Here is a 10,268-nt window from a genome sequence, read left to right on the forward strand (position 1 = left end):
TCTCCCTTCTTTCTCTTCCTCCTTACTTTCACCTCTTTTTTCTTTGTGTGTGTGTGTGTGTGTTTGTTTCTGTTGCTTTAACAGTACTAAGCATTCATGTTGCCCTCCACAATCTTCCTCGCCCCCTCGTCGCCAATGTTCACAAGAAGTTGCAGCAGCCACTTTTTGATGTTAGGACTACTTTCGAGGGCCTGCTTGTACGTATCGTTGCGAAGCACGCCTGGCAGGCACTGAGAAAGTGCGTCGCAGGCACGTGGATTCTCGGAAAGACGCAGGTAGCAACGAATGATGTACCGCAGGAGGCGTGGCGTGCAGTCCTTCGACCCCACCATGTTCTGCAGGACCGTTGCAACAGCCCTAAATCGCTCTGGTGTCTGGCAGACGTACTGCAGGCCAAGGTCTGAGAGCAAGAGCTTCTGCACAACGAAGGTAGCGAGCGTCCGTGAGAGCTCAAGTCCGTATTCCATGATCTTGAGACAAAGCGGGAATATTTCCGTGCTAAGAAGATACTGCATCACGTCGGCGTCGTCGGTCTTGACAAGGGCGCCAATGACGCCAAGTGAGGTCAGACGAAGGCCCTCCGTCACATTACCCGTTCCACTACTCGTCCCACGAAGAAAGGGATAGAGAAAGAGGCAAATGTGGGCATCCAAAAACAACTTGCGGGTTGAATCCTCGTAGGCAACGCTCTGAAGCAGCGTGAGGACACTACCCACATGGCTGGTTGTCTTCTTTGAAAGCAGCTCCGGGGTGTGCAGGAGGGGATAGACAGAGATGACCTCATGCAGCAGGATCGCCATCGTGCCTACGCTGTACCACAAAAATAGTCCGAGTTGCTGAAATTTCTCGCGGTGCTTGGCCAGCTCAAAAATGGCCTTCTCACGCAGCTCTGGCTTAAAGAGACTTTCAAGGAGGTTAAGCATATTCCTCGTCTCCGGAGACACTGCGGTCATTGAGGGGTATGGCTTAATCGTCGGCTGTTGCGAGGGGTAAATGGAGTACTGCACATACGGGGGTCCCTGGTGCATCTTTGGCGACTGTAACTAGACGAATAACCTGGCGGAGAGAAAATAAGAAAAGTGGGGAGGAAGAAAGTGCAAGGCGCAGGCACATGTACAGAGACAAGCAAAAACAAAAAGAAAAGAATACAAAATAAAGAGATAAACTCTCACGGCAGGCGACCGTCCTCAGTTCTGTTGTCCTTCCAGGCACGCCCAACATCTCATTCAGCACCAGCCGGCACGCGCCTCATCGTCCGCGCTTTTCGCCCCACAAACAATACAAGCACCGCCAGCATGACTGCCCGCAATACAAGAGCAACCGCAGCGCAGAACAGCAAAAAAAAAAGAACCACACAACACAACGACAACGACAACGACAACGACAACCAGTCAACAACGAACTATTCCCACTTGGAATACGAACAAAGAGTTAAGATGCAAAGGACAAAAATCAAAGTAAACACCTCACCAAAACGGGTACCAGCCGGACCACGACTGCGCAACATTTGTGATATCCGTCGCCTCTACTATGAGACGGGCTACCTGTGCCTTTGGATCCATGCTCGCAGAGGCCAATGCTGTTTGCATAAAATCTTCACCTTTTAGCTTTGAGCGCACACGCCCAAAGATGGTGACGCCCTTGTGAGTCATGTCAACCTCCTCCCGCACAGATGCATGATGGGCAGTTCGGACAGCCTCGGTTGAGACACTATCCGCAGGTGGTTTCCCTCTGAATACTGCGGGAGAGTAGAGTTTTCTTGGTCTCATTTGCTCAAAGGTATGGTGTTCCGCCGATGACTGTGGTTCCTCTCCTGGACGGTTCAGTAAACGCCACGAGATCAGTGGATCTTGAATAAAGGCCTCCAGTATGGCAAGAACGCTGTGACTGCCATCGCGTAAGACGCACATGGCTACTTCTGCTCTTGTACGAAATGCCCCATCAACACCTGAAACATCCAATGCGTTGCGCAGCATTCGCGTAAGCCGAAAAGGGACCTTTTCAGGAAATTTGTCGCGCGTCATACCAACCTCAAAGCAGTCACCAAAATCAATGTGGACCATTAACCCAGACGTACGTTGGATCATGATATTATTTGGGTGGCGATCGCCCAAACCCAATATATACCCCACCATACTTGTGGCCGCCAAGGACGTGGTAAACTCTTGTCGTTGCTCCAACCATGTCTCACAACTAGCAGCAGAGGTCCACATCGCCTTCCGAATATCATGCCCTGTCGTATGATCAGCAAGAAATTCCATGACCTCCACCTTGGACATCACAGTAAGAAAATCATATGCCCTGGGCTGGTCAAAGACGATAATTTGATTTAGCATTCGTAACTCCAACTCAGCCGGAACCCCACGATAAGTCCTATACTTCTTGACCAACTCGTGAAGGGTGTCGCACCCACTCACCCAGCCGATAATCCCCACAGTGTCTTTCAATGGAGTAACGGAGTAGCGTTTAATCTGAAACCCAGAGTTTTTGCAGGCGCGTGAGTCGGACATCATAAGTGAGTTCACAAGGCGAAAAAGTTGCATCACACGCTCGTCAAGCCGCAAGTCCTCTCGTCCTTTTAAAAGATATTTTTGTTTTTTACCCTCCGTGGTGATCACGCTTAGGCGTTTTGGTCGCTGCTTACTCGCAATCACAACCAGCGTGTCGTTAAACGAGGCAATGCAGGACACACTACCCTCGTCTGTTGGCATAGCATCGGGAATGCCCACTGAAAGGTTTCTCGCCTCAAAAAGTTTCGGACTACAAAATGGCAATTGCAATCGATTCCGGGCCCGTACGTGCGCGTCAATCTGTCGATACACGCAATGATAGATATGCCACGCCGAATGCAAATCTGCAACAGACCCTGTTCGCTTGTAGGACTGTAGCCACTCTTGTGCCTCCTGCAGGCTGCTGCTATACTTGCAAGTGAACTCGGCCTCCACAATGGTCTCCGGAGCCCGATGCAGCTCTTCATGCAGAAGCAGCAAGTTTTCGACCATCTCATGGTAGTGCCGGCGGCCAAAAAAGGCATTGGCGGCGGCGTCTAGCTGATCGTACCACTTCTCGTACACCAAGTCCGAGATGCGTAGTAGCTCATCAATAACAAGACGACCCTGAAGGACAATGACAGGGAACTTAGACTTCAGTTTCTCAAGAATCATGTGTGCCAACTTTTTGCGTCGCTCAGAGTCAGACATAGCCGACAGATTCAATGGGTAAAGCAAGGAGATGGGGTAATCAAAGGCCACCGGGGTCAAAATGTCCGCAATGAGTTGACAGCTCTCATCGGAACCCGAGTCCAGGCGAGCGATGAGTTGTGGCACCACCAAATACCATGCCCGTGAGGAGACCTCTAATACCTTTTCACGTAACTTTCTCAGCCCGTCCTCCGAGTCCGAGGGACGACTCAGCAACGTCAGAAGCTTCAGCACGTCTTGGATCATGGTGGAGTCGGAGATTCCCAACTTAATGCTTTTAATGTACCCCTCAATTGCGGCAGCATACGCGGCGTCTGAGTAGTTGGTGTTTAGCAGCTCAACATTAGCCTCAGCACACATACGCCAGGCATGAAACCAGTTGGGGTCATACAACGTCGCAGCCTTGTAGCATTCAATCGCCTCCCACAGCTCGGCCTTGGTACCAAGACGGACATAGGCGCGGGAGAGCAAAGTCGCATTCTCTACCTTAGAATGTGTGTCAATCAATTTTCTAAGCAGATCACTTTCAAGACCATACGGACCGTTTGGTCCCAATTCCCCATTTGCAGAAAGAAAACCAATGTACTGCATCACAACACGTGGATTGGCGTTGTGGCTCATAAGTTGCTCATAGGTGGGACAACGAGAGCCAAGCAACTGCAACAAAGTGAAGCGCTCCAGCTGCTTCGCATTTGCGCGTCGGCATAGTTTTACAAACCGCAGCTGTGTTGTAACGTCCTCACTTGGGGGAATTAGCAGCCCCCGCACACTAAGCACCTGTTTCCACACAGGCACCGTAGGTGACATCATCAAAATACGCTGACTCCACAAACGTGAAATGCTACAAAGGTGCTGCGTCGACACCGTCTCCTTGACACGCTGCGCTGCCACCACCTCCTCCAACTCAGATAACTCCTGCGCGATGACAAGGCTCTCATACGCTCTTATGTAGGATTCGTGCAAAAGTCCAGCAAGATCATCTAGCAAAAGTTTTCGGCCTTCATTCACTGCCAACGAAGCCTCATCGTACTGACCCTTGTGAATACTAAGCGCCGCCCGTGAGATGTAGTAGTGCACGCTATCCTTCGGCATCCACAGCAGCGCGTCCTCCAACGTGCCCCACGACTGAAGCCGGATGGAGGCATCTGCCGCATACTGTGAGACGTAAAAAAGGATATTTTCCTCAGTATCCACTTTTTTCCCCTTGTATTGGTTAAAAATCACACCCCACTGCTGCAGCACCTTGTCGTAGTCCCCAAACTCGCTTAAGCTCATCATCTGTCGCACCCGTTGCTCCAGCTGAAGGTCAACAGTCGTGTCTTCACCACGAAAAAACGTACTGACGTCAGGGTGGTAACGGCCTGCGACTCCACAAAAGCGTCTCAAATTCTTTGATCGGTATGGCAACAGTTTCGCAAAACTTTCACTACTCGTTTCTGATCCCATCATATCTCTGTCAATTTCTTCCTGAGTGAGACACAGGGCCTCTGTATACCCTGGAAGTCTCAGAATTTCCGACTGCTGAAGCAAGTAGCGCTTCTGACTCTCGCTTGCCCCACCAAGCAGACTAACCGCGGAGTCAGGCTGGTGCAACTCACTGTACAGAATGGTGAGGGACTCTATTGTGCTGGCAGGATCCTCGCGGTAGGCGGCCTCACGCCAGTAGAGCGCCTTTGCAAGCATCCCGCGGGACCACGCACACTCAGAGAGGTCATTGGCCGCAATCGGCAGTGTCATCCCCACGACATCCATGTACTCTACGAGAGAAAGCATGGCAGTGATAAAGTCATCAGGCACAGTGGAGGACCAAGTGGGTCGTTGCAGCGTTTGCCGGAAGAAGTCAACAATGGAGGAGCGAATGGAGGCACTGCCAAAGTTCCAAAGTGCACGAAATGCAAGACGTAATATATCCTGCGTAAACTCCGGTGATCGCTCCACAAGCGGAGTGGCATTGGTGCCGATAGGCAGTGAAACACAACGAAACACACGGTATGGTGACTCCTGCATGACAGAAATAGAAAATTGATCAATCCAGCGAAGCCATTCCTCCTTAGTAAGTGGAGTAGTCTTAAGTGTGTTAATGATTCGCTGCTCTGCCAAGGGAAGCGGTCGCTCGTCATCGCTAAATACCACAGCTGCATCTTCCACATTGTTTCGTGCAGACCACACCTCTCCAAGGTAAGATATCCCTCGCGTCATCATCAACTCACACTTTTTAAGGAGCGAGACAACCTGAGCGTGATACTCCGCCAATAAACTCGCGCTCAGGGTACAGGGGACGCCTTTGAGTAGAAGCCCCTGCAGCGTTGTGAACTCAGCGTTGGAGATGCGTAGTGTCTTGAGTGTTCGGATGACCTGCGAGGAGTACTTGATGAACTCACCCTGCAACTGCACAATCAACACGCAGAAGACACTCATGATTCGGTTTGTGAAAGACGTATACTCCGTGTCCTGCATGAGGATGGCGGAGTGCATCTTCAACGCAGCAAGCAACCCACGCACAATGACGCCGGTGAGTTCATCAACGTTTAACGTCGTGCAAACCGTCCGAAGCGCCGTCACAGCGTACACTCCAAATTCTATGGGGTTTCTCTGCGTGGCACGAAGGAGATCAAGCACCACAATCTCAGCACAGAACTGAAGTGTCTCCGTGTGCTTCACAATGTACTCCAAAATGGCATACTGTAAATACTCGGAGGAATCTGAGTCATTCAGGGCGTCAAGTGTAATGGGAAGGACGCGTGCGTCGCTCTGCAGATACTTTTGATCCCCCTTCTCCCTAAGGCTGGCAATTGTTGACGCCAGACGTACAACAAGAAATCGATATACAGGGCACCGCTCCCACGCCACATCGCAAAAAGTATGGAGCGTTGCCACATCCGAAAGCGACGTCGGACCTACGCACTTTACAATTTGTGCCAACTCATGCAAGACAATGCCAAGCAGGCGGCCAGGAGAAAGTTCACTGGCCGCACGCACAATAGCGGGAATCACGACCGCCATCCCGGCACGCGAACATGGGCAGCATTCACCAATGTGGAGAACAGTTTGAATGCCTACGCGCAGCAAACTGTCCTTGCTAACTGAGACCCGCTTCTCATCAGGGTCCAACAGGGAAGCAATAGCTCGTAACACATGGCGGCAGCACATGGCATGACTAAGTGTATGTGAGTTGTTTCGTTCTAATTTTGTTTGCTGTGTGCTTTGGCCTAAGCCCAGCGACTGAAAGACACGTGTGTCTAGGACTCCAATGGTCCCAGCGCAGCGTAGTGCCTCAAGACGAAGGTCCAGGTCATCGTCACTATTCTTTAATATCCCCGAAAGACGGCGATACAGCTGCGGATATACATCGTATGGGGAACGTCCCCCAATTTGAGGACCTAAAGTGGCGCCAATAAATCGCAGGCACCACAAACGCGAGGCGACAAACTCCGTGTCAAGCGGCAGGAGGTCTAGCAACTCACACACACGCTCCACCTCCAGCGTAAAAATGGGTTCGTTGTGTCCAAAAAAGCGCACCGCACGAGCCACAGAAGTGCAGCAGCGGAGCAGTGACTGCAAAATCGGAGAATTCACTTCCAGAGATGAAAGGTGGCGTCCAAGGACTTTAATAATGCCGTCTGTCAAGTTCACCACAAATTGTGGGGCATTGGATGCGACTGCGTCTAACAAAAGTAGTCCGTTAGACACCTTATTCCCGGTGTCTTCGCTAGAAAGGGTGTAGAGAATGTGCAATATTTCTTTGCGTAAAATGGGTAAAATATGTGACGGGTAGTGGTTCACCATACGACATAGCAACCCTGTGGCGGCAATGCGGCAGCATATGTCCTCATCCCCAAGCGCCGAGAATAACTGCGTTAGGAACTGCAATTCACTCAGGTACGGATAAAACGATTGGGTGAAGGAGGACAAGATCGTCGCACGTATCACCGGATCTGGATTAGCCAGTCCAACTACAAGCATGCGTGAGACAATCATATCCACACATATTCTACGGGACATTGTCAACTCCCCCTTTATACCAGGTGGAATTAACAGAGACACAATGGTATTAACGGCGGCATTCCGCACGCATGCACTCGGGCTATCGATGAGTGGAAGCACCGAGTCACGAAGAAAGTCACCCATAAGCTCAGAATCCGAAAAGCCAAACTGTATCAGAGCATTAAGTGCCACCACAATTTGGCTCTCTGTTGGCTCAGAGTCTGGGTGATTACCCGTCTTTATTCGCGTCCCCGCCACCTGGCGAAACGGCAAGCCACACAGCGTGACAGAAATCATATCAAGAAGCGCCTCCTCCAGCTTTGTCCGGCCTTTGATGCTGGACAATGAAATAATATCCCGCATACACTCAATTAACTGTGAGGACAACCCCCAGTTAAAGACATTTTCTATGCATGGCTCGATGTAACTCTCAACATCCGGCGGTGGACACTCTCTAAATATCACCGAGAAACACTTGAGTGACTCCCAACACGGCGTCGGGGACATTTCAGATATAAAGCAAACAGCTTCACATGTCTCCTTTACAAAAGGCGTAAAGGCCGCTTTACCAACCATCGGAATAATTTCACTAAGCATATCAAAAGCAGTGCAGTGCTGAAATAAGTTTTGAATGGACTTAAGCGCAAAACTCACCGTATCCTTCAGGTGATTGATTATAAATAATGTCGTGTTATAACGGCAAAGCACAACTAGGCAGTGAAAGAGCAACTTCCGCACAAGCTCAGAGTTCGCCGAGGACCCACCAGACATTATGTAAGGTACCAACATAATGGATAAGTCTTCATACCGTGGCTGCGAAGAGCCACCCATGGAGCTCATCACCACCGTCTCAAAGGCCAGCAAACCAGCCAAGTTGGACTCGCGTGACTTTGCGGCAAGATTAGACTTGAGCTGAGACAGCAGTGTATCCACCGTTTTGATGCGCAGTGTCGGTGAGCGGTTACTAAGTAGTTTCCCACACACCTTAAATAGTTGTGCGGAGGTGTCGCGTATCATATCATCCGAGGAGGCCAGTCCACTCCACAACTTCTCACAGAGAGTTCCTAGCTTGGGAAGGATCAGCATTGGAATGCGTAGTGCCACCTGCTGCAGTACTAATAACCCGCATATTCTCCTAGCTCGCATGCTGGCGTCGGGTAGCTCAATCCATGAAAGCGTCTCATCAATCTCCATACGGGCAAAATCGGAGGTCATACTATTCACAAGCGTCTCAGCAAATGTTCGCGCCGCTGCCGGTGCAATGGAGGTGTCACTGACAGCACAGAGACATAGGCGGGCGTAGCTGCTGCACTGAGACATCTGAATAGTCGTCAAATCAAGTCTTAGCAATATGTCGAGCACAGTGAGGGCGCACGTAATCTCAGGTGTGTCGCTCTGCACCACATCAAAGTTTTCTAGACAGATTAACAAGGAAGAAACGGTGCTTTCGTATTCCTGCAGATTTTTCCGCTGAAGCTCCTTCGTACGCTTAATCTCCTCCTCTACCATAGTTGTACGCCTCGCTGGGTCATCTGCGATTCTGCGGATGGTCGACGCCAAGTTATCCTTCCCAGCTACCGTGAACATTATTGCTTTAGGAATATACAGATAGATATAGTTATATTGATAGATGTATATACACGTGAAGGGGAACTCTTCTTTTTGTTTACCTGTTTGTTTCTCTTTCTTTTGTTTATTTGTTTGTTTGTATGTTTGATTTCGTTTTTCTTTTGTACTCCTCTGTATCTATCCTTCTTCCCTCCGTTTTCCTTCTTGCTTCACCACCCAACACACCCCATCCTTGAAAAAAACACACGTGGGGCAGAGAAAAGTTGCCGTGCGGGTGAGGAGGAAGAAAAGGGGGGGCGCAATCGCAAACAAAGCAATGACCCACAATAAAAACCAGCAAATGCGCCGGCAAGACAAACCAAACAAGCAGAAAAGAAAAGAGAGGTGGGGGGATATGAGAAAAAAGAGAGAAAAAAAAACACATTCTGCTCTCTTCCACATACACACACACACACACACACACATATACACTCAGGCTTCCTTAAGTTGCTTTCGCTTCTCTCGCCCCTCTGCATATGCCTCCTCGCCTGGTCCGGTGGAGAGTAGAACCTCTACCGAATAATGGCGGTTTTTTCAAAGCAGAAACCTTCGTATTCCCAGTTGGTGCTGACCTCAAACGGCTCGCTAATCGTCACAGTGTCGTCTGTGGCGTCAGCGATCTGGAATTTGTTGATGGCGCGGCACTCCCGGTAGAAGAGTACGCGCAGACAGTCAATAAGGACCCGCATGGCCTCCTCGCGTGTCAGACCGCCTGGTTTGGATAACGCCTGGCGGAGCAGCGGAAGAGCAATGTGAGCGCCGTAGCCGGTGGCGACGCAATCATCAGTCCACCGCGTGCCCACGTCATCAATGCCGCCAAGGAATGGCTCACCCCCGTGGCATCCAGCCACAACAAAATGGCAGAGACATGGTTCAAACTCGGATCGCTTGTGATAAATGTGGCGCTGCAGGTAGCAGAAGATCTCCTTCGGGGTAAGTGCGCCACCACCGTACATTTTTTGTCGATTTACATGATTCTCAATCATGGTTGTCATTTCTTGAAAGTCTGCATAGTCGCCAGTAGCACACGTAACCGCGTGAGCGCCTGCCAGTTTTATGCGGGGAATATTTGGCCACTTTGCAAGGGAGCCGTACGAAAGAAGCGTGTCCGCCGCCAGCAAAACGCCTCCGTTGTACTTCACGCCCACTACAGAACCCCCGGAGGCCATAATGTTGTATTTGGAAACACCGTGGCAAACAAACAAAAAAAAACCCTAACACCTCACGCACAGAGCAAATAATTCTAGGCAAGCCACAGAGAGCAACAATGGAAGGGAGAAAAATTAAACATTATTTTTTTTTCTTTTATCGTCTTTTTGAAATGAGGCATACATGCAACGACGACGGTGTGAGAGGACGCACTACGTTTCTGCACGCCAAATAATATAATATATATATATATATATATGTATAAAGGTATTCCCCCGTGAGCATCCAGTGAGTGAGACTTTGTCCCTATCTTTTCTCTCTCCCCCC

The 10,268-nt window shown here is 50.0% G+C and overlaps 3 protein-coding genes across 3 annotated transcripts, besides 8 other annotated features; all 3 read right to left on the bottom strand.

The window, feature by feature from the left end:
• The first annotated feature begins 6 nt into the window (after positions 1 to 6).
• Positions 7 to 33: a microsatellite.
• An 11-nt stretch (positions 34 to 44) lies between these two features.
• Positions 45 to 73: a microsatellite.
• A 13-nt stretch (positions 74 to 86) lies between these two features.
• On the bottom strand, positions 87 to 1,028 carry TraAM80_07535 (cell differentiation protein; the record flags this gene model as incomplete). Its single annotated transcript, XM_029384323.1, has 1 exon — positions 87 to 1,028. The coding sequence occupies one exon, from the start codon at positions 1,026 to 1,028 to the stop codon at positions 87 to 89; it is 942 nt and encodes a 313-aa protein (XP_029235803.1).
• Positions 1,029 to 1,119: 91 nt separating this feature from the next.
• Positions 1,120 to 1,164: a sequence feature (A-rich).
• A 190-nt stretch (positions 1,165 to 1,354) lies between these two features.
• Positions 1,355 to 1,388: a microsatellite.
• A 78-nt stretch (positions 1,389 to 1,466) lies between these two features.
• On the bottom strand, positions 1,467 to 8,771 carry TraAM80_07536 (peroxidase/phosphatidylinositol 3-kinase/serine/threonine-protein kinase HSL1,negative regulator of Swe1 kinase; the record flags this gene model as incomplete). The annotated part of the gene is made up of 1 exon (XM_029384324.1): positions 1,467 to 8,771. The coding sequence occupies one exon, from the start codon at positions 8,769 to 8,771 to the stop codon at positions 1,467 to 1,469; it is 7,305 nt and encodes a 2,434-aa protein (XP_029235804.1).
• Positions 8,772 to 8,784: 13 nt separating this feature from the next.
• Positions 8,785 to 8,823: a microsatellite.
• A 22-nt stretch (positions 8,824 to 8,845) lies between these two features.
• Positions 8,846 to 8,918: a microsatellite.
• A 271-nt stretch (positions 8,919 to 9,189) lies between these two features.
• Positions 9,190 to 9,227: a microsatellite.
• A 77-nt stretch (positions 9,228 to 9,304) lies between these two features.
• TraAM80_07537 (proteasome beta 7 subunit) lies at positions 9,305 to 9,961 on the bottom strand (the record flags this gene model as incomplete). Its single annotated transcript, XM_029384325.1, has 1 exon — positions 9,305 to 9,961. One exon carries the CDS (start codon positions 9,959 to 9,961, stop codon positions 9,305 to 9,307), a length of 657 nt encoding a protein of 218 aa, XP_029235805.1.
• Positions 9,962 to 10,172: 211 nt separating this feature from the next.
• Positions 10,173 to 10,205: a microsatellite.
• The last annotated feature ends 63 nt before the right edge of the window (positions 10,206 to 10,268 follow it).

This window comes from Trypanosoma rangeli, assembly GCF_003719475.1.
Source record: "Trypanosoma rangeli strain AM80 chromosome Unknown Tra_15.4_contig_00319, whole genome shotgun sequence".
Lineage (NCBI taxonomy): Eukaryota > Euglenozoa > Kinetoplastea > Trypanosomatida > Trypanosomatidae > Trypanosoma > Trypanosoma rangeli.